Source organism: Acanthochromis polyacanthus, chromosome 9 (assembly GCF_021347895.1).
Source record: "Acanthochromis polyacanthus isolate Apoly-LR-REF ecotype Palm Island chromosome 9, KAUST_Apoly_ChrSc, whole genome shotgun sequence".
NCBI lineage: Eukaryota > Metazoa > Chordata > Actinopteri > Pomacentridae > Acanthochromis > Acanthochromis polyacanthus.
This window is the reverse complement of record NC_067121.1, coordinates 33,504,795-33,527,885: the sequence shown is the minus strand read 5'-3', so window position 1 is coordinate 33,527,885 and position 23,091 is coordinate 33,504,795. Positions and strand designations below refer to the sequence as shown.

Below are 23,091 nucleotides of genomic sequence, written 5' to 3'. Positions count from 1 at the left end.
CAGACAAAACTTTCTTTCATGAAAATTATCTACGATCACAAATCATTGCAAAATGGAGTCTGCAGGTTTGTAGAGCTGGATAATAAGTGTGGGGATTTCCTCAGGTGCTCTCGTCTCCTCAAAGCCTCAAAGACCTGCATATGTTAACCGGTGATGCTAAAATGGTGTGAATGTGAAAACACGTTTGTCTCTTGTGTTGGATAGATTACCTGCACGCGGTTTCTGCTGACTCTCACCTAAAGTTGGTATAGACTTCAGCCCCCTGCAACTCCTCTCACACAAAAAGAAATCTGTGACAATCTGGCAGCAAGAGTGCCAGAAAATGTGCATAAAGCATATTACAAAAACTGCAAATTGCTTCTATTTAAAGCAAAAAAACATCACATATTGTAAAAGAATGACTTATTACTTGTAAAAATTTCAACATTTTTGTATAGTTATTTTTTTACTCTCAACATTTTCTGTACATTTTCTGGACAAAATATGTAATTTAACAAAAACTAAATAGTCAAACAACTATTTCTTCTTAACAGTCCTCTTCTTTTCAAGGATTCTTCAACATATAGAAAATCTGATTCCACTGAAAATGAGTAACAGTAATGCACAGGATTAATCAATGAGCAGGAAGTTATTGGTACTGCAACAGATTTATATTTAAGTAGAAATGAAAGGTTTTAGTAGAATTTACACGTGCAGGATGAAGGGAGTGTAGAAAATGAACTGATAATATGAGACAGAAACAACAAGAGGAAGGTATCTACACAAACTGATGCATTTCATAGCTTTGCTGCATAAATAAATGGATATAAATATAGATAAATAAGTCTGCAAACCAGCTGGGGTTCTTGTGGGGAAACAGGAAAGTCATGAATTAAATACGATAAAGAAATATGTGAATAATTTCTTTTGCACTTGCCAGATGGCTGGTTTTGTCTCTTTAACACATCCGCGGTGATTATGTTTTGACCGCTTACGGCCAACCGTAGTAATGTGATCACAACTTCCATTGAGATACGACTAAAAACAAATACATCCGAAGTTGTCTGCAGAAGGCAAGTCTTGGTTTATGTTCTTCTTTGTCTTCTTCTGCCGCGTTTTGTGGTATTGCTGTTTACCGCTACCGTTTGCATTGATAGCACAGTTAAATCCGTTGTTTTATCCCAGAATAACATCACTGGATGGTCTGTTAAATGTAAAATAAACAGAGGAAAAATATCAGTGTTGTTTTTTAGGCTTATTAACTAAATGTGGCTTCAATAAAAGAAGGGCACAGTGTAAAGTTTAAAGTAACTTGAGTTTTTTCTTCAAAGTTCAAAGGTCTGTATATTGCACAACCTGAGTTAATGCAAACTCTCAATTGCAAAAAAAAAAAAAAAAAAGTATTGATATGCGAGTTGATTTGTGCATTTATCAAGACATTTATATGAATTTCATCATACGAATACTGTTGTGGTTGAGTTAGTGTGAGTTGAACCAGTCATGCCATAAGAATTAATTGCATGAGAAATCTGTGTGTGTGTGTGTGTGTGTGTGTGTTCAGTATGGAGGGGGAGCCCATCTCGGCCCCTGTGCACACCTGCTCTGGTGCTGGACGTGGACAAAGTGAAGATCAACGCCCAGAAGATGATCGACCCGCTACCCAGAAACTGGGAGTCCAGCTTCGCCCCCACATGAAGACCCACAAAACCCTGTACGGACACACACTGTCTCACACACACACAGACACAAACACATACACATAGAGGCCATGCATGTACGCCATACTGATAAGGTCTGTGTGTCCTCGTGTCTAGTGAGTGTGCTGACATCATGACGGGCGGGTCACGGAGGTGCATTGTGGTTTCTACACTGGCAGAGGCCTGTTTCTATGCCGACCACGGGTTTGATGACATCCTCTATGCATATTCTCTTCCCTTTGATAAGGTTCTCTGAGCTCACACTGAAGCCTTCTTGTCTATTGTACGAGAATTAGTGTTTATTAAATACTTCATGTTACAAGAATGTGCGATGGAAATGTGAAGCAGTTAAACTAAACAATTCAACTAGTAAATGACTGAAATACTCATCATTGATGTATGTGTGTTTAGGTGGAGCGTTGTGCAGCTCTGTCAGAGAGACTGGATCTCTTCCAGGTTCTACTGGATCATCCCGATGCTTTGGAGCTGCTCAGAAAGAGGCCGTTGAGAGACGGCCGGCAGTGGCACGTCTGGATGAAACTGGACTGCGGAAACGGAAGAGGTAAACATGCAGGGAATCCGCAGCTCGAGCTCCCGAGCACCCACAGATTACGTGTTTGGTTTCTGCTACAGCTGGCGTCCTGCACTCGGAGCCCGGGGCGCTCAGACTGGCTCAAGACATCGCTAAGACGGAGGGAGTGGAGTTGACAGGTGTTTATGCCCACTGTGGAAACACCTACGGCTGCAGGGGAGTGGAGCAAATCCACGCTGTCGCCCAGGAAACCACTGATTTAACGCTGCAGTTCATGGAAAAGTAGGAAGTCAACAAAAAATATCAGATTTTCACAACACAGTCATAGAATATAACATACAGTGGTGGAGAAAAGTTTTCGGACACCCCGTATATTTATGACCTATCGCATTAAGAATCACTCTTAGGTCTTCAAGTGCAATTTCTTTTAGTACAATCACAGCCACATTAATAAACAAATTATTTTAAAAAGCCATTAAAAACTTCAAATTGATTGGTTCCATAAAAAATATGAAATTTTGAGTATTGGGTCATTTTGGTAGAATTCCGTTTTGTTAATTTTTATTTTAAACAAAAAACATATAATTTCTACTTTGTTTCTGTTCTGTTTGTGTCTAATGCAGCCACACTTTTTGAAACAAAAAAAAAATCCACAAATATTTTCTGATAACATTTGAGATTGTGTAAAATTTCTGAAAACGTTTTTCCACCACTGTATAATATAAAATTCAAGATGTATTATTCCAACATCTATTAAAAAACAGGATGCTGTCAGCCAAATTCATCTTTAGCTTTGAATATTGTGTGTTTTGTCTTTTTCGGCAAAATCAATTCATTATGGAAAAATCAGAGCTTAGCAGTTCCTTCCAAGATTACTTTTAACATAATTTCATTGTATTAAAAAAGAAAAAAGAACACAACCCTGTTTAATCTACCAACCTCCAAACTCCCCTCCTGTGTAAAACCTCAGAATTTTCTAGTTTATCAATTTGTGTGATTTACAAATCAACTGCTGTTACTTTGTGTTTTTAGAGATCTATTGGAACCTGTTAGACAAATATAATCCAGTTATGCAGGGTTAAGTTGTGCTGATTTATTAGTGTCTATCCCATTATCAGGCCTCTGTGTTCTTACAAGTAAATAAGTTAGCTCTAGTGAGAGTATGTTTAATGAAATGTCTTTCTGAAGAATCAATCTGTACCTTTCTTTGGGTTTTCGTGGTAGACTGAAGGCTGTTGGCATCAGCTGTAAGTCCAGCATCGGCTCCACTCCGTCCTGCAGTCATCCAGTCAAAGACATGGCCCAGCTGAGCGAGGTGCATCCTGGGAACTACGTCTTCTACGGTGTGTGAATATACAGAGACGTGTCTGTTGGTGTTGTATTCAAGACCACCTAAACTGAGACCAGGTCAGGACCAAACCAGCCCCACAGTGCATGACATCGTTTATCCATCACTCACTTTATCCTGTAGAGGTCAGAGGACTGCATGTGACGCTCACAATAAAATGTGGAGCTTGCAAACTGCTGCATCATTGAAACAAACCCCCTGAAACATTCAGTTTATACTTAGGGAGCTAATATTTGGGTGAAAAATGAAGATATTTCTTTAAGAGTTGGATACAAACATTTAGCTATTGAGAATCCACAATCACATTAATGAAATCAACAATAAATCAGACATTTCACAGGTTGTTTTGTGATATTCCCTGACTTGTGGTCCTGACAGGGTTTGAAATACTACCCAGAATCCTCTTTGTCTGAAGCCAAGAAAAGGTCAGCTGGAAAATCTAGAGTATCTTTTTGATCTTGAATACAACAGCAGTAGTATCTGTTCGAATGACTATCTTCACAAACAAATTAAAGGAATAGTAATTGAATTGAATTTATTTATTTGATAGGGTTGATGCAGTTTAACATAGTTCCATTACTTAGCATGAATCTGATGTGCTGCACAGAGAGTTTATAGCAAATGCTAGTTTCCAACTCTTGTCCCTAGATGGGCCTTTAAATATAAAATGTTTTTTTTGAATTTATTTTTATTGTGTTTTAGATGTGCAGCAGTCTACGATCGGCTCATGCTCTCTGGAGGACGTGGCTGTGAGAGTTTTGACCAGAGTCATCGGTCACTGTCCGCACAGGAACCAGCTGCTGATCGACTGTGGCTGGACTGGAATCAGGTGCCTTCATCACTGTTGTTTTTATGTGCAGAACTCGTGTAAATCAGCTGAATCCATACCAACATCAATTTTTAACTCGCTGTTATGTTACTGTTAGCTCCGCGCTGCTACAGCCATACACACGTGGACAAAATTGTTGGTACCCCTCAGTTAAAGAAGGAAAAACCCACAATTCTCACTGAAATCACTTGAAACTCACAAAAGTAACAATAAATAAAAATTTATTGAAAATTAAATAATCAAAAACAGCCATTACTTTTGAATTGTTGATTAACATAATTATTTAAAAAACAAACTAATGAAACAGGCCTGGACAAAAATGATGGTACCTCTATAAAAGATTGAAAACTATTTGACCAGAGTGACATGATTAACTCAGGTGTGTCATTTAATTGACATCACAGGTGTTTCCAAACTCATAATCAGTCAGTCTGCCTATTTAAAGGGAGACAAGTAGTCACCCTGCTGTTTGGTGAAAAGGTGTGTACCACACTGAACATGGACAACAGAAAGCGAAGGAGAGAATTGTCCCAGGACATCCGAAAAAATTATAGACAAACATGTTAAAGGTAAAGGCTATAAGACCATCTCTAAACAGCTTGAAGTTCCTGTGACAACAGTGGCTCATATTATTCAGAAGTTCAAGACCCACGGGACAGTAGCCAACCTCCCTGGACGTGGCCGCAAGAGGAAAATTGATGACAAATTGAAGAGACGGATCGTTGGAATTGTATCCAAAGAGCCCAGAGCAACCTCCAAAGAAATTAAAGGTGAACTCCAAGGCCAAGGTACATCAGTGTCAGATCGCACCATTCGTCGTTGTTTGAGCCAAAGTGGACTTCATGGGAGACGACCAAGGAGGACACCACTGCTGAAAAAAACTCATAAAAAAGCGAGACTGGAATTTGCAAAAATGCATGTTGACAAGCCACAAAGCTTCTGGGAGAATGTCCTTTGGACAGATGAGACCAAACTGGAGCTTTTTGGTAAGGCACATCAACTCTATGTTCATAGACTCAAAAACCAAGCATACGAAGAAAAGAACACTGTCCCTACGGTGAAACATGGAGGAGGCTCAGTAATGTTTTGGGGCTGCTTTGCTGCATCTGGCACAGGGTGTCTTGAAAGTGTGCAAGGTACGATGAAATCTGAAGACTATCAAGGCATTCTGGAGAGAAATGTGCTGCCTAGTGTCAGAAAGCTTGGTCTCAGTCGCAGGTCATGGGTCTTCCAACAGGACAACGATCCAAAACACACAGCCAAAAACACCCAAGAATGGCTGAGAGAAAAGCGTTGGACTATTCTAAAGTGGCCTTCTATGAGCCCAGATCTGAATCCCATTGAACATATGTGGAAGGAGCTGAAACATGCCATTTGGAGAAGACACCCATCAAACCTGAGACAACTGGAGCTGTTTGCTCATGAGGAGTGGGCCAAAATACCTGTTGACAGCTGCAGAACGCTCATTGACAAATACAGAAATCGTTTAATTGCAGTGATTGCCTCAAAAGGTTGTGCAACAAAATATTAAGTTATGGGTACCATCATTTTTGTCCAGCCCTATTTCATTAGTTTGTTTTTTTTAAATAATTATGTTAATCAACAATTCAAAAGTGATGGCTGATTTTGATTATTTAATTTTCAATAAATTTTTATTTATTGTTACTTTTGTGAGTTTCAAGTGATTTCAGTGAGAATTGTGGGTTTTTCCTTCTTTAACTGAGGGGTACCAACAATTTTGTCCACGTGTGTATGACTTAACTTTGGCTCTGACTTGATCATCCTCCTGCTGTTTTTCGTCCCTCTCAGTTTGGACGGAGCTGGAAAACTTCCCACTGGATACGCCGTGATCGAAGGACATCCAAACCTCAAGTACAGCTCTCTGCTCTTTTCTCTAATCTCACTACTGAGCTGAAATGTGACTGAAGTCCTGATGAGATGTTTCCCTTCAGGTTGGTGTCTGTGACTCAGGAACATGGACGCGTGGAGCCCATGTCAGGACAGCTGGACTACAGCAGATACCCTCTGGGCTCTCTGCTTACTCTGATCCCCTACCATGTAAGTACAGTTCAACGTGGTATCGGTTTTATCTCTGTTCTCTTGTCTTATTTTCTCTGTCTTGACTTTTGCAGTCGTGTGCAGCAGCTGCGATGCATCCTGTGTATCACGTGCACTCTGGAGGTCGTCTGGTGGGGAAGTGGACGCCCACTCGTGGATGGTGATCAACCATCCAACAGCTGCTCACTTGTTCTTGAGTTTGTTAGAAGAAATAAACAGTAGAGGAGGAAGCAAATCATGAAAATCTGTAGTTAAAGTTGTGTAAAACTACGGTTGAAGAATATTTACTTTACCGCTCCTCGTCTTTGTCCCTGTTGGGCAAAAGAAACCCATGAATAACATTTCAAATTATGTATACTTACCTTATTTCAATACCACTTGTTTTTTTTGTTTTTTTTTTTAGCTAGCCTTAAGGGAGAAATTAAATGTAGAACAAAAGAGAAAGCTTTTAAGCTTTCAAATAAATGAACCCTCAGCACTACATTGTGTCTTCATCGTCTCATTAGTTTCATCTTGCCGAATTTTCACTGTGAATTTAAACGGGAATCAGTAGACTGAAAATTACATCAGCTACAAATACAAGGTGACTGCTGTAGATCTACAATTATAAAACAAGGTTAAGACCCTAAAATATACTGACAGTCAATAGAAACTTTGAGGTAGAAATGTACGCAGAATTCTACTTGTAGGGGGGTTGTAATTATTCATTGTGGATTTACTGATGATCTAGTGCCCTGGTAGTTGAGATAATGACGAGTTGTCATTTTGTCATGATTCATTGCACATGGGTTGGTCACTTTGCAAAAGTGAACCAAATACACACCAAGCAATACTCAGTGAGTATCTGCACAATTTGAGAATGGGTTTTAAAGGCCCAAAAAAGGCCACCATTGTTAGTCCAGTGAACAGCATCATGCCGCGTCTATCACATGAACAACGTCTCCGGGCACTGGGTATGGTGGAGGCTGGTTTGAGCTACAGTGATGTATCCAGGTGTATGGGCTGTTCCCAACCCACAGTCAGAAGCCTGGTCCAAAGCATGCGCCGACGGATTGCTGCCTGCATCGAAGCAAATGGAGGCCATACTCTGTATTGACTGTTGTGACTTTGTGTCTGGCAGGTGCCGTTTTCTTTTGTGAAATTCTTTATTTTGAAATCATTCTTGAAACTTTAGATTTTTGTTTCTGTATGCCAATATGCTAAACAAATGATTCATATGAAGAAAATCCAGTTTCGGGCTTCAAAATAAAATTATGTTGAAAAATATGGTCTCAAAGTTTTTAATGACTGTCAGTGTATTATATATTGTACAGATTCACTTGGTCAACTTAAATGTTACAGTTATTTTTATTTATCTGATTAAATATTGTGAATAGAACCCTACAATGTTATTTAATATACAGATGTACCTAATTTTAAAGTTAAGACACTGCAATATTATTTATTTCACCAGCTTTCGTAGGTGCCCTGGTCATAACAATATATTACATTTAAGACAAGATAAGATAATCCTTTATTGCTCCCGTGCCAGGGGAAATTTCCATTGTTACAGCACCAACATCTTTCACAGCAGCACTAAACATATGTATACTACTACTAATAATAACAATAACATTAATATGTACAATATATACAAGAATGAAGAATGAAAATGAATAAATACATGATTATTACACCATAGATGACGGCAACATAAAGTGGGATAAATGAAACTGTAAAAGTGCAAGATGCCAGCAGTGACTGCAGATTTATTAGAAAAAGTCATTAGAATGACGATGATGAAAATAACAATATTGATAATAATAATAACTAATATTATTATTGTTGTTATTATTATATAATTTATCAAAATATAACAGAGTGAAGTGCCACCACTGTTCTTGTTGTTGTTGTTTTTTGTTGTTTTTATTAAACCATATTAATGCTTAAAAAAAACTTCAGGTTTGTCGGCTGTGATTTCTACCAGTTTCGAACTGTGGTGTGAGGTGCATCTTGGGAAATGTAGTTGTCCTGAAAGCAGCGTTATGATTGGCTGCCGTCTGACCTTTCCCTCGTCACGTGGTTTAAAAACTTCAGCAGGATGGCGCGGAAACTCTACACAGAACCACTCTGCTGAGCTCTCAGTTTGTGAGCGTTTATTTACATTTTCTGCAGACGCCGCTGACATTATCAAGTAAGTTACTTCAGTTTAGACGCAGTTTGTTTGTTTTCCACTTTTCTTTCCGGCTTTCAGACTGTTTCTGCTGACTGTCCACGGGGCTTTTCTGTCTACACTGTCAGCTTGCATTAACTAAAGCCAAGCTGAATACAAACATGAAGTATTAGCATCAGAAACAGCTGAGTTTGTGTCGTAGTTAGCAGAGTTGCTGTCACACTGTTTGCTGTGTTTATATCTTCAGTCATGAGTGTGCTGGAGGTGAAGTTCGTCGGGGATGGAGATGTTCTGGAGCACATCGTGGACAAACAGGAAGGTACAGACATTTCAGTAAAGGATGAAATGTGCTAGCTGATGAGCATGTGTCTCTGTCTCTCTAACAGCAGGGTTTATGTGGACTTTACATGCAAACAGACAGAACTTTATGTCTGTGTTAAGTACAAATGTTTGTTTTGTAGCTGCATAACTACAACCAAATAAATGTAAATGTCTCCAACTTATTATTTATTAAACGTCAGTATTTTCTAGTTTCTTTACCCCTCTATGATAGTTAGCAGATTGTCTTTGGGTATTTATAGTATCCTTATAATCTGTGTGTTTTGTCTATAGCCATTCATGTTCACATAGTATGTTCATTGTACCTCCAACTGTAGATTACAGTCTTTAAATATTTAACGTCTCAATATTCTGTGAATTATGTTTATAACAAATCATTCGTGTTTCATGGTTATAATATATCAAATCTCATTCACAATCTGTGAATCTTATTGCACTTCTGGTTTGATGCCAAACTGCATTTCATTCCCTGTACTTGTACATGTGTAGTGACAATGTAAAGAGCTGAATCTAATCTAATCTAGTGGACAAAACAAAACATTTTAGAACTTCGTCTTGGCCATTGACAAGCAGAGATTTTACATAATTCTCTGTTCTGTTCATCAAGAAAATATTAGTTGCAGCCCTAGAACATAGGCAGTGTTACAATATTGTTATTGATGTTTAGGCTGTATGTGTTTGGTCTGTCTCATGTCCTTGTTTAAACTGTAATTAAAATGATTTATAGGTGAGTTTTATGTACAAAATATACAAACAATTACTTGTTCAATTATCCATTGAGTTATAATCTTTAAAATATATAACCCTTGTGTATGAAATCCAGCCATTTTTAACATTTCAGTGAAAATGGAAGCGCTTTGGTCATTTTTGGCCAGTGGAAAACTGCAATAAATGAGTTGAACTGGTCTTTTAAAGCAACTTCCACTGGTAAAAATGACTGGATTGACTAATGTGAAACACAGCAGATTAAATAATGCAGGTACAAGAGGATAAATGCTTTTTTTTTTTTTTGCGTGTGCTGACGATCACTTTTCACATAATAGTTAACTCTTTGTGTTCTAACGTGAAGCTGTGCAGAGCAGCAGCAGCAGCTCTGCTCAGAGGATGGTGAAGTTTAAGAGTCCAGCTGCTCGACGGGGAGCCAGAGAGGACACCGAGCAGGACGGAGATGAAAATGGAGTCCTTGATGAGCAGAATTACATCCAGGCTTTAGGAACCGTCAATGGAGAAGGTGAGTGAAGGTGAACTTTATGAGATTCTTCTTGGCAGATCAGCCAGTCCAGTTTTTCAAATAGGCTGTTTTTTATTGAACTTTATCACTGTGAGAACCCCTAACTAATGCGAAACAATACATTTAGTTGACTTAGAGTGAGCTAAAACAGAATCAGTCTAATACAGCAGACCTGTAAAAATGTTTATAAAGGTGCAAATGTTTGACTGATGCAACTTTAAGATGAATGCGGAGGCTGTAGTTGTTTGTTTCTACTGTTCAATTATGTTTAATCGCAGCAAACCAGTTGTGTGCTCAAAGGGGAATGTTTGATTTTGCTGCTGTTCCCATGTATATTATTGAAGGGCACTAACATCTTCTTTTTTAAACAGTTAAGCAATTTTGTATAAGAAAGAATACTATAAGGCCATAACCATAATATTTAAACTTTTCGGGTAAATCTGTACCATTAATCCTGTTTCTCTGTAAAACAAACAACAACAACAAAAAAAACACCACTTTGACTGTTGTTTTTAATGTGCTATTTAAATAATAGTGACTTGACTATGCTGTTTAGACCAATTAGAATCAACTGAGTATATTTTAACATCATATTATTGCACATGGCCGTGTCATTTTGTGCTACTAATAATCTAAAAATGATGATTGCGAGCAGCTACACCTCAGTCAAGTCATTTTCTTGGCTTTACAGAAGATGACGATGACTTATCAAGAGTGGCTGGATCCTCCATCTTCACGTTTCAGAAAGTCAAGCGTGGCCGCAGCATGGCTCAGACTGGTGAGAGCCTCCAGTCTCTTCTCTTGTAGATGCACAGACTTTCTTGCATTGCGTATTTTTTGTCAAATTTATCAGATGATTATTCATTTACTTTGTGATGGTGTTTCTGTGCACAGCAACTGAGTTGGCCCGGACCCCTGGAAAAAGCGTGACCTTCAGCACGACCACAAACGCCGAGCCGTGCACTCCCACCCGACCAGGCCGCAGTGAGTGCAGCAAACCCTCTCTGCATTTTGTTTATCCGTTACGCTCTGTTTCCGTTTTCACGCAGTTGTTTTTTCTGTCCTTCCAGACCAGAGAGGTGGAAGCAGGACGCCACAGAGGGTGAGACCACAGAAACCCGTTAATGTCTAATAACATCATTGGTGGTTTTTATTAAACTGCGTTTTTTTTTTGTCTCTGCTGTATCACCACATAGAGAAAGATCTGACTTTTCTCAATCTTACCTCTGCTTTTTTTTGTAAATGACAGGGGAAGAAGGTCCAGTTTGTCTCCACAACACCACACAGACTCAGGAAGAGATTGACAAGTAAGTGCAATGTGTCATAATTAAAGCAGCTTAACAGTGGGTACAATGCCTAAATTAGACATTAGCTTTAATCTAAACTAGCAGTACATTGTATCACCAGGCGTGAACTAACCGTGACGTCACCCGTTGGTTTCAACACCGAGAAAATGAAGCCCTGATTTTGCTACTTCCTGGTCGTACTTTTGGATTTTTTAGAGCCAGTGACGTAAAAAGCGTCATCAAACAGGCTGGAGCGGAGAGCAACTCGGGGCAGGATTGGCTGAGGACTCTCTTATCCCGCCCACATTTTACCGCAGAGGCTTCTGTTGCTGTCTATCAAGTATAGCCACGCCCCCTGGCTCCGCCAACTTTAACGATTTATTTAAAATTCAGTATTGATTTATTTTAAGATCGGCCACCTGATCTCTCAGTTTGACCATGAAAACTAACAGGAAAAAAATCCTGAGCTGTAGAAAATCAGTCTATCAAATTTTATTTTTTCCAAAAATGAATTGGGGTCTATGGAGCAAAAGCTTTTTGGAGCCAACCCTAGCGGACGGCGGGATATTGCAAGTTTTTGACTCTTCTGGGTTGGCTTCAATTCTGGAGCCAGATGCTACGTCCATCTCTATATACAGTCTATGTGTATCACACGCTCATGTGATGCATTAACAGCACATGATGCTAATTATCAACATTTTTACACCACATTAAACAGATTTCCACAACCAGTTTGACTTAACTGAGTCAATACTTCATGACTTGTGGAGCCAAATTAGAAAAATTGTGTAAATATTGTTGGTTTTTCTTCTTCGTCATTAGTTACAGATATCTGAAAGTGTCTAAAATGATTGCAGAATGTACTGAGTACCACAGAATGCTGTATTGTGATATCATCATTATCATCATGTGATTGTATCATACTTGAGTTCCTCTGTGATTTCCCCTCCTAATCTGAACACGTCTGACATCTTCAGCTCCGAGTCTCCGATCAGACAGTGACAGCGATCTGTCGCCGTCTGACTCCGGGGAGGAGGAGGATGATGAAGAGGGTCTGGAGGGAGAACAGAAAATAATAAAAGAAGAAAACGAGGAGAACCTGAAGAACCCAAGAACTCCCAAGAAAGGTCTATCTGCAGCTCTCTACAAGACTCCAGCCAAGAGGAGCAAGAACACGCCTGAACCTGTGAACCAGCCCACCATGATCGAGGAGTATTTTGAAGCTCACGGCAGCTCAAAGGTCTTGACATCAGATCGTACGCTTGAGCGTTTACACACTCCTAAACTCGACAGGGTGAGTTTATAGCCTCTGCTTCTGTAATGTCGTTAATGAGCTGCTTTTGCTCATAGATGTGGTTGAACTGGTCTACGTTTTGTTGTTCTAGGAGACGTTGGTGCGGCTCTTAGAGGGAAAACCGTCCTGCTACTCAAAAGAGATCCAGCAGCTGCACAACAAACACCGAAAGCACTTTAGCAAATGGATGTTACAGTTACAGTGAGTGTAGCTGCACTTAACTGCTTATATTTAATTAGTGTTTAAGCGTTCGTACATGATAATAAATATGTGGTTGTGTGCGTTTAGGTTGGGATTTAGTGTTCTGGTCTACGGTTTGGGCAGCAAAAAAGCTCTGCTGGAGGACTTCCGCGTGTCTCATTTATCTCAAGAAATTCACCTGGTGGTCAATGGATTTTTCCCTTCTATTACTCTGAAATCTGTAAGTACCCGAATGCTTTATTTATTTAACCCTCGTGTCGTTCTGTGGGTCAAAACTGACCTGTTTTAAAGTTTGAAAATGTGGAAGAAATATATATTTTCACAGTGAGACTTCTGATGTCCACATTTTCAACATTTTTGGGAAATCTTTGAACATTTTTTGGTGGGAAAAAAGAAATGATAAAAATGTTTCTTAAGAACATTCACAAAAAAATCAACCAAGACAGCGAAATTCCCTGGATTTTGGTTGTTTTTTTTTTTAATGTCCTTAAAGAAAATATTAGAAGTTTTACTGCTATACATGGAATCACTTTAGATATTTTTAGGATTTTTTGGGAAGATTTTTACTCATTTTTTGAAAATATTTACAAGAATTTTCTTGCCAAATTTGAGGGATTTTTTTTAAAATAAAACTTTCAAGGGAAACTTTAAAGGAATTATCGGAATTTTCTTCCTGAAAGTTTAGCAAATTTTCAGAGATTTGGGGATTTTTTTTTGCTGAATTTTTGGATTTTTTTTCAGACAAGGAAACAATATTTTTTGGTGCCCGTAAATGAAGACAACAGGAGGGTTAAACAGCTTCAACCAGAAAAAACAGCTGTGTCCAAAAGCAGCAAGAGTGGAGACTGATTGAAGATGGCACACCTTCACTAATGCAACAGCCAAATTTTGGAAAGAGTGTCTTTTTTTTTTTGGGTCTGTGTTTATCCATGAACACACTTTGCTTGTATTGCAGATATTAAATGCGCTGACATGTGAGGTTCTCGAGCACCAGGGAAGCTTCCGGACACCCTCTGACCAGATCCAGTTCATTGCTCAGACCCTTAAAGACAGTAAGCCCTCCTATGAGCCGTCTCTGTCACGAGTTTTTGTTTAAATTCTGTGTGTTTTACATCCATGCTGCATCCTCACAGGTCCAGATCTCCACGTGTACCTGCTCATCCATAATATCGACGGACCGATGCTGCGAGGAGAGAAGACCCAGAGTGCACTGGGGCAGCTGGCATCCCTCCCCAATCTGCACCTGGTGGCTTCTTTAGACCACATCAACGCTCCAATGGGTGGGTGCCCGTTTGTACTGAAGTGTTTATTGTACTGACGTGTGTCCTCGTAGCTGAATGCTTTCTGTGTGTTTCCAGTGTGGGACCAGTTTAAGCAGAGTCAGTTCAACTGGCTGTGGTGGGAGTGTGTCACATTCCAACACTATGCCGAGGAGACGTCGTACGAAAACTCTCTCCTGGTGCAGCAGACCGGCGCCCTCGCTCTGTCCTCGCTCACGCATGTGCTCCGCAGTTTGACACCCAACGCAAGGTACCGCTTACACCTCATTATAATTAGCTGGAAAACCCTGATCACACCTGGCATTAGCGTCCATCTTATGTTTGATTTGATTATGACTTTGTGCTCATGATCACGAGTTGATTATCTTTTTCTTAAAGGGTTAAATTTATTGGAAATCTCAGTGGATTTTTTGTTTAGCACGTCAGACAAACAGGGACTTGTGTTTGTTAAAGTCGCTTCATCTATTGTGGTTTTGGGCTCCATAGGTGGAGCTCCAAAGTCTGCTTCAATTACAAATCTTGCAGTGATTAATTCTTAAGGTGCGGATGGCAGAGCATCACCTCCTAGTGTCTCTCCTCATTCCAAACATTTGTTTTAAGCTCCACTTGTTTTCTTGATACATGCCCAGTCGGCCCACTCAGTGCCGACATTCCACTCAGTCAGAAATATTGGGCTGCACATGGATGTACTGGCAGATTTTGGTGGATTACAAAATTAACGTCACGTTTACCGTTGTGAACGCAACGAAAGCACGAAGAGTTTGGCTCTGGTATTGAGCTGTGCAGGACAAGTACAGGCTGATGTGGGTTTGCTAAATTAGACACAGGCAGATTGTTGGTGTTTGTTCTATGTGAGGTAAGTGTATATTTGCAGGTACAGTGGAGAAGTGAGATCCGATCACAAATAACGTACTTAGAGCTGTAATCGGATCACCCAAAGGACGAAAAGGGCCAAAGCTGTACGAGTCTGTAACTTCCTCTTAACAACTGTGCATCTTTTGTTTTTGCAGAGGAATCTTCAAACTGCTGGTAAAATTCCAGCTGGAGAACAAAGACAATCCTTCATATACAGGTGTGCACACATTTAACACTCAATGCTGTGTTACAAATGTTCCTGGTCGCTTTAGTACAGTACAGTTCTGCTAACTCTTTGAGCTGTGTGCTGTGCAGGACTGTCCTTCCAGGATTTCTACCAGCGCTGTCGAGAGGCCTTCTTGGTGAACTCTGACCTCACACTGAGGACGCAGCTGACCGAGTTCAGAGACCACAAACTGATACGGACACGCAAGGTGGACCTGTGTTTCATTTCAGAAGTCTCAGCTGTCATTCCTAACTCTCATGTATGTCACTTACATGTACTCTATTCACACCATGCTCCAGGGTGCAGATGGAGTGGAGTACCTGCTCGTCGCCGTGGATGCGAGCACGTTGATGGACTTCCTGGAGAACGAGGAGGGAGACTGACGAGACAAAACTTCAGACTTATGAACTCTCTTTTCCAGCAGAGACTTTATCTGAATCAGGCTGTTCCATCTGATCACCATATGGGTTGAATCCAGCCTGTAGGCTCTGCACCGCTTAAATTAGTGGTTTAAATTAAATTACTAGTAAGATTTGTCCTAAATGCCCCATAAGCACTGTGATATTCACATTGTGTTTTGAAGTATTCATATTTACAGCTTTGTAATTAGAAGCAACACTTGAATAAATTTATTGCTGCTTATTCTCTTTAATTATAGAAATAGATTTACATTTAGCAAAACATACATTCTTTTGTTCTTACAAGGCAGAAAGGCATGCAGCCATTTAAAAAGTACAAAAAACAAGAAAGCAAGGGGATAGATTCAGTATTCGTCCACATTGGAAAACTGGACCAGAAAGGGAAAAGAGATAGTGGAGTTAAATCACTTCATGCTGGTTACAGACAGCAGAATGAATGGAGACTGAGGTTTGGGGTTAAACATGTAAAGGGGAGTGAGGTGTTGGCCCTGAGCGCATGCTGGGAAACATCAGTGCTGGATTTCAGCGGTTTTCTGCGTCTGCTGTGAATCTTTGAATGTTTCTGAGTCGAGTGTGTACGTCTGGAGTCTGTTCTGTGTGGCTGTGTGCACAATATGAAGCTCCTCTTCATCCAAATCCCTCAGCAGCAGCAGAACTGCATCAAGAGTGTGTGACTGAAAATACAGTTAGATCATTCATTGTGAGATGGGAATAAAATATTTCAGATTTGAGTATAATTCAACACTTTGAATGAAGGAAGAATGTTGCTAAAAGAGGGAGATTACCTTTCTCATTGATAGTTTGTTTTCTCTGGTTGATGGAGATGAAGGAGAGGAGAATTTGTCTCTAGAGAGAGGCTTCATCCCCAACTCTTCTCTGATTTTGCTAAAAACAAAGAGTGAGAGAAATGTTTTGTAGCAGATTGTCTGTGTCTGTTCTACTTTCTGGTGATGTTACAACCTACTTTGTCTCCTCCATGTTGTAATTCAGCGGGTCATTCTCTGTCTCTGCGTCTGGAAGTCCGTTGGAGGAAAGCTGGTTCTGATTGCTACCTGGAGGTGTGGTGACCTCCTCGCCTTCCATGAGAGCCAGTGAGATCTCATCCTCTGTCACTACTGCACACACAAAACAGTGGACACAAACATGCATGAGCTGTTCTAAAGCTGCACTCCAGATTCTATATGAACTTTTGTGTGAGACTATCTTGCCAACTGCTGTCAAAGGTCAAAAATGCACTTTGAGTTAGGGATAGACTTTGTTTTAAAATAATTTTTTTCAACCCGATACAGATGCTGATTATTGGTAATCAAGAAAGGTCAGTGTTTGGAACCGATATACATTAGTTTTATATATGTGAGGATGAATTTATTTGCCAGGCCTGGGATAAAAGGCAACATATTTTATTTAAGGATTGAGTAACAGGATATTGTGATGTTTTGGATATATTCTGCTGCAATGCGGGCATATTGGTGTCTTGTAAACCCATGAGGGTTGGGCACATTTTTGTGCATGACACGAAAATAAAGAAATCAATCAATCAATCAATCAAATATAATATTTTAACAGCATGTGAGAGCAGAGCAGCTGTCATTCATAACTGGGATTCTTCATTAATAAGGATGACTGTAACTGAAAATGTAAACTACAAATAGGAGTGATTAAATCAAGACGGTCCCTTCTGTTTATGTGGAATCACCTGAGATTGGCCAGCTTGTCTCCTGATGGTCTCTGTTTTCTTAATCTTTTACTGTTCTATCATTTTATTGCCCATAAAGGTCCAGATCTTAAAGCATTATTAATTATTGTTTTCCAGACTCTGTTTCATAGTAATCTGTGGCTGCTTTCTAACTTAGCTGCTAGCGTAGCGTTAGCCACTGTGAGAGAACCTAATTCCCTGGTTTGTAACAATAGCTTGTTAAGTTTTTGAAGTTTTAGCTTGAGAGACATTTATGAGACCACAGAGCGATACAGACAGAGAAGAGACTACATCAGACCTCAATTAGTGCATTTAATTTATCCATAGCAGGTCAATAAAAACTGATAATCAGAAAAATGCCACGATAGTTGGCCAGGCCAATAATCAGTCTATCCCTACTTTGAGTCAACTTTTAAGAGAACGGAGGAGAGAATTTTAATGTGTCTAAACTACAGACAAGACAAAGGAAAACTAATGAAGTGTGTCGACCTGAACTTTGCTAGTTCCCTTGTTTTGAGTGCTAATCTAGCTAATTATTCATTTAATTTATTGTCATTTTTACTATTTATTTTAATTGACTGCTCTGACTTGTCTCCTATATCTTGCTTGATTGTCCGTGTTGCATGTTTTAACTGTCAAAGTACTTTGTGAACGCTGTTCATGAAGGTGTTACATAAATATAGTTATTATATTACCAGTGATTCTGGTTTTTGCCTTGGCTTGCCACCTGTCTGTATCTGCTGATTAAGATGCTGCATTAAGCACTGCAACAGCTGAGGTTTGCTGCTTTGTCAGTGTTCAGGTGTGCAAAAGCATCGCACACTCACCTTGGTTGTCAAGTTTCTGAAGGCGAGGCAGACATCGTAGGACAGTGAGCCGATATTGGCTGGAGTCAGTTCCACAACAGGGATTCTCAGCCAACCAGAGGACTCTGAGACGAGTCAGCGGACGCAGGTGAGAGAGCTCAGAGAGGGAAGGAATGGTGTTCCTCCTCAGGTACAACTCAGTCAGAGACAGACAGCCAGCCAGAGGAGACAGAGACGAGATGCTGTTGACACTGTGGACGGAGAGAAGGAAGAGGTCACAGCCAGGAACAGTGAATCATCACCTCGTTGGTGTAACAGCATCATGTCAGAGCTAATGTGGCTTTAAGTTAAACAGACCAACCTCAGTGTTAGCACCTCAATGTTGGGCATTTGAGAGAAGATAGAAATCTGAAAGATATACAAATCCGTGCAACTTAAATTTAAATATTAAAAAGAAGAAAAGTAAGGATGTAAATTTCAGAATGAATGAAGAATTCAGTGTCAGCCCAAATATGACATCAAGAACTGACTACTCACGTCAGTCAGGTTGCATCCCCTGCAAAACAAAAGGTAATGTAACGTTACCAACAGCACGAGTCACAGAACAAGTTGTATCTGCTCATTGTCCACCATCATCAGGTAAACCAGAAACCTGCAGAACCACTGTTGTGCTAATATGAAAGCACTTACCAGCAGTTCAGTTTCTTTACGCTCTCCAGGTCGGAGGCCTTCGCCTTAGCGAGCACCAGCTTCCGTGTTAGCTTCATAGTAAATCATAGAACTTAATAGCAAAGAAAGAATATTTTCAACGAACTGTATATTCACAAACGACTATTGTCGCATCATGACAGGCTAACTGGACAAACATTGCAACTCAGCAGCAGGGATGTTGTCGTCCACTACATCAATACGCATGCGCGAATCCACAGACGCGTCCTTAGTTACGAGTTAATTTGGTTCCTTTATAATTTTATGTACAGAAGGATCGTCCTTTTATTTTGCCTCTACGTTGTAACAGTAAACGCACAAACCAATACTTGACGATTTCACTTCACGTGTAATTATATATTTATGTATTGTGGCTGAATTCTGAGAAAACTCAAACTCCCAAAATGCAACATGAACAACTGAGTAAATCGCGCCTGCGCCCTAAGGTCTCCCTCTTTGGACCTACGTCTCCACTGAAAAGATGGTGAGCCTAGCCTGTCCCGCTCATAATCCATGGCAATCTATCTGTTTCTGCGCTGTAAATGATATGATCACATATCCAGAGGCTTTGCGGTGACGTTGTTTGTCAGAGATGAGCTTTATTTGTGTTACTTTGTTGATTGTATTAACAGAAAAAAACGATGTTTTCATGTCCTATTGGGGCAGTAATGGCGGCCACTATTGCTATACTCAATGAGCCCAGGAGCCGGACGGGCTAGTTTCTGTAACTGGCTGTTCGGCAGTTAATCCTAATTTCGTACTCATTTAGAGTGTGACCTTCCAAAATGAAATGAAGTGTCTTAGTTCATGTCTCAACTGAGCCAGTCGTCTGTTTTACTCTTTCTAACGCACTTGGTTTAAGTTAGCACGGTGGTTAGCTTGACGAGAGGAAGCTTGTGCTAGTTAGCTGGTTTCACCAATACTAACGGCACCTCAATCACTATGTTCTTAAGGTTTTTAAGCTTACCGATACGTGCGATAACTACTTAAAGCGATGTTCAGACGCGCACTGCTGCTGTAAATTGTCTAAATCATGTGAATACATTTAATTACCTCTGTAGAAACGGTGTTAAAGTTAGTATGTCAATGTCAGGTCAGTAGCATTAATCCACTATTGTATATAAATTGTTGGTGCTTGTACACATGCAGGATTGTTGCTCATAGTCACTTGTTTCTTCCTGTGTTTTCATGCTTCTTACAGGCCAAGCGCACCAAGAAGGTGGGGATCGTTGGTAAATACGGCACCCGTTATGGTGCGTCGCTGAGGAAGATGGTCAAGAAAATTGAAATCTCCCAGCATGCTAAATACACCTGCTCTTTCTGTGGCAAGGTGAGGACAGAGCTGGACACTGTGTTGTCTTTTTTTTTTTTTTTTTAAATCTCATATTAGGATGCTGTGCCTGGACAAGGGGCCGACTCGTAATTTTTTAAAATGCTCTAAATGTGTATTCACAGACCAAGATGAAGAGGAGGGCTGTTGGCATCTGGCACTGTGGATCCTGCATGAAGACAGTGGCTGGAGGTGCTTGGACTTACAAGTAGGTTCCTTTTCTCTTTCCTCCAGTTTTCTCATGTGCTTTATGTGACCTCCGAAATTGAAATAGCAGTTTTAGATCTAGTTATCGAAATAATTTGGGTTTGAGGGTTGTGTCTTTGGCTACATCCAAATAGCACAGATGAGCATTCTAGCACTGTTTCTGATATAGCCTCCGTCCATTCGAACATGCCTGAAACTGCATTTCGCATGACTATTTAAACGACTAATAGCTGGCCTCATATGCAATGTAGAGAGTAGTAGCTTGATTTTAAAAAGCAAAATTCATCTGCACCACAGCTGCTAGCATAGACAACAAGGTAAATAAGGGCTTTGGTCTGAAATCTGTTGCATCAATCAATGGACGCCAAGACACAAAAGGTCTTGTGACAGATCCGTGATAAATTCGGAAGAATTCTGAGGCAAAGATGGGTGTTCTGAGTGATCAGTTCCAAATGTTCCTTGTTTTCCCCCATCCAGACTAGAACAAAATTTTGACGAAAACAGGGTCAGAATCCTTTCCACAAGTCTGTTTTGGGGGTCCTATAATGCTGGAGAACTGTGAACAGTAGTCCTAAACGTAACAAAAATGAGACATTTTCGGTTTAAAAGTGCTTTAGTATGGCTGTAGCCTTAATCTGCAGACACCACCACCAGCCATATTTCTTGCTATTACTAATGTACCATGTTGTTTTGCACTTTTTTTGTCAAAGCTTTGGATGTAATCACAGTAATTTAAATTTAATGTCAGATTACCCTCCTTAGTGGGTGCAATAAATAATAAACTAACCGTCCATCGGGAAATATTGTTGTTGGCACTCTAATGCTAATTGATTTCAGCCAATGCAGCACTCTTTTACCATTCTGTTACAGGCCATATTAAGTTTATAATACCAACGAATCAACGTCACGCTGCCAGACTAGAGCCTGTGAATGCTTAGATTTACCATGTGTCTTAAACTAACCACTCAGTCACTGAATGATTATCTCAGGCAAATGTGTGCATTCAGTTATAACATCACACCAGGCTCCACCAAAGAGTAACGTGTTCTGGTGTTTAGGCTAAGACTGTTTGAGATGGTGTAAATTCTGCCCTCACGTTATTTAGGAACTATTTTATTTGGATTTTTCTTGGACAGCTGACCTTTCCAAAGAAGATGGTACAATTTTCACTTTAAAAACACAAGTTCTTTTAATTCTACAGGGAGGGCAGTTCAGTCTGAGCGTTGTGCTGTCTGTTGATGCTAAATTACATGTTTGACAAATAGTCATACATCACATTGCTTCATTTCATTTTTGTGCCAACAACCAATAAAGCAAAAAAAAAAAAATCCATGTTCTTCAAGAAAACATGCTCCTTCAAAAACTGCTATGAATCCTGTGGTTGTGGAACCTTTGGTATTCATCAGAATTAATCGTAAACTTTTTTTTTTTCTTCTCTTGCAGCACAACTTCCGCTGTCACAGTCAAGTCCGCAATCAGGAGGCTGAAGGAGTTGAAGGACCAGTAAACTAGTGCGCTAAGATCACTAGTGGATTTGGGACTTTGTTTTCTAGTTAATTAAGTTAACCGACCTGGACATGGCCTCAACATCCAACAATAAAGCGGTCTGGAGCGGAGTTCTTTGTTTGTGTCGTCTTTGTGCATCTGCTTTGTGACATAGTTGCAATAATGAAAACCTCGCTGACCCTTTGTAAGTGAGAGCTGTTAGGGGTACGGGATTTTGTGGTTATTTCATATTTTACAACATATTTGGCCTTTTTTTTTCTACCTAATTGCAGTGAACATAAACTGTCTCCTGTAGTGGAATTAACTCCAGGTCTACTCCTATGATGGCTCACTGGCAGGTGCAGATCAAACACAGTGCTCTCTGAATACACAGTCATTGAGTTACATAGCAGCTGCTTCAACTTGCATATAAAGCAAACCATATTATGTAGCATTTTCAAAAAAAACTGAACTTTATGCCCGATGTATCAAATCTGCCTGTCTGTGTTCATCATGGGTTGATATTGAGACTTTGTTTTCCAACAATAATAGCTGATATCAATTTAATACTTTTGTTATGCATCCTGAATCGAGGGCAGTCTAGCTGGCTGAGAGTTTACTGTGTCTTTGCATAGTGGAGTGTTTCTCCTGACGGTTTCTTCACCTTCACTCATTTTTTCTCGTTTATTTCTAGCTTTAGCTAAGTACATAACACACTCATGGATTTCTGGGTGTTCGTATTGACGACAAAACATAGAAAACATTAAATTACTAAGAAATAAATTCAAAAATAACCTGAACACTGCAGGTATTTTCTACCATATGTAATCAGAAAAAAATTAAAAGGTAGCTTATTTTTAATCTGGCACTTACGAATCATTATCAGTCATTAAAACCAATAACTGATACAAACGAATAGAAAGAAGATCTAAAGTCTAAAAGAGAACTTCTGTGAGAGCACAGGCAGGTTGAACTATAATCTTTACACACAGTCTGTAGGTTGAGCCAGAATTGCAAAGCATCAAAGAGCTTTTTCAGCTCATGGTAAATATTTTCAAAAAGCCAGAATTCTGATTTATAGCAGTTGATTTGATGGGTTACCAAGTACATATATATAGAGTTAATCCCTAAAT

General features: G+C 39.8%; 4 protein-coding genes across 4 annotated transcripts; 3 read left to right on the top strand and 1 right to left on the bottom strand.

The window, feature by feature from the left end:
- The first annotated feature begins 975 nt into the window (after nucleotides 1-975).
- Nucleotides 976-6,924, top strand: zgc:162816 (uncharacterized protein LOC571260 homolog). Its single transcript, XM_022207608.2, has 10 exons — nucleotides 976-1,052; nucleotides 1,541-1,690; nucleotides 1,794-1,923; nucleotides 2,088-2,238; nucleotides 2,310-2,490; nucleotides 3,433-3,551; nucleotides 4,259-4,385; nucleotides 6,195-6,257; nucleotides 6,338-6,443; nucleotides 6,518-6,924. Exons 2-10 carry the CDS (start codon nucleotides 1,542-1,544, stop codon nucleotides 6,605-6,607), a joined length of 1,116 nt encoding a protein of 371 aa, XP_022063300.2. The 5' UTR covers nucleotides 976-1,052; nucleotide 1,541; the 3' UTR covers nucleotides 6,608-6,924.
- Nucleotides 6,925-8,515: 1,591 nt separating this feature from the next.
- orc2 (origin recognition complex, subunit 2) lies at nucleotides 8,516-15,959 on the top strand. The gene is made up of 16 exons (XM_022207609.2): nucleotides 8,516-8,616; nucleotides 8,843-8,914; nucleotides 10,004-10,165; nucleotides 10,857-10,943; nucleotides 11,060-11,149; nucleotides 11,236-11,267; nucleotides 11,415-11,472; nucleotides 12,429-12,745; nucleotides 12,837-12,946; nucleotides 13,034-13,166; nucleotides 13,902-13,998; nucleotides 14,080-14,226; nucleotides 14,305-14,476; nucleotides 15,237-15,298; nucleotides 15,397-15,515; nucleotides 15,607-15,959. Exons 2-16 carry the CDS (start codon nucleotides 8,845-8,847, stop codon nucleotides 15,688-15,690), a joined length of 1,740 nt encoding a protein of 579 aa, XP_022063301.1. The 5' UTR covers nucleotides 8,516-8,616; nucleotides 8,843-8,844; the 3' UTR covers nucleotides 15,691-15,959.
- On the bottom strand, nucleotides 15,932-19,141 carry cfap410 (cilia and flagella associated protein 410). Its single transcript, XM_022207610.2, has 7 exons — nucleotides 18,919-19,141; nucleotides 18,766-18,784; nucleotides 18,590-18,636; nucleotides 18,250-18,479; nucleotides 16,691-16,841; nucleotides 16,512-16,611; nucleotides 15,932-16,400 (listed from the first exon to the last, which is right to left on the bottom strand). Exons 1-7 carry the CDS (start codon nucleotides 18,993-18,995, stop codon nucleotides 16,236-16,238), a joined length of 789 nt encoding a protein of 262 aa, XP_022063302.1. The 5' UTR covers nucleotides 18,996-19,141; the 3' UTR covers nucleotides 15,932-16,235.
- A 180-nt stretch (nucleotides 19,142-19,321) lies between these two features.
- rpl37a (ribosomal protein L37a) lies at nucleotides 19,322-22,089 on the top strand. The gene is made up of 4 exons (XM_022207612.2): nucleotides 19,322-19,420; nucleotides 20,138-20,266; nucleotides 20,392-20,474; nucleotides 21,917-22,089. The coding sequence occupies exons 1-4, from the start codon at nucleotides 19,418-19,420 to the stop codon at nucleotides 21,978-21,980; spliced, it is 279 nt and encodes a 92-aa protein (XP_022063304.1). The 5' UTR covers nucleotides 19,322-19,417; the 3' UTR covers nucleotides 21,981-22,089.
- Nucleotides 22,090-23,091: the final 1,002 nt, after the last annotated feature.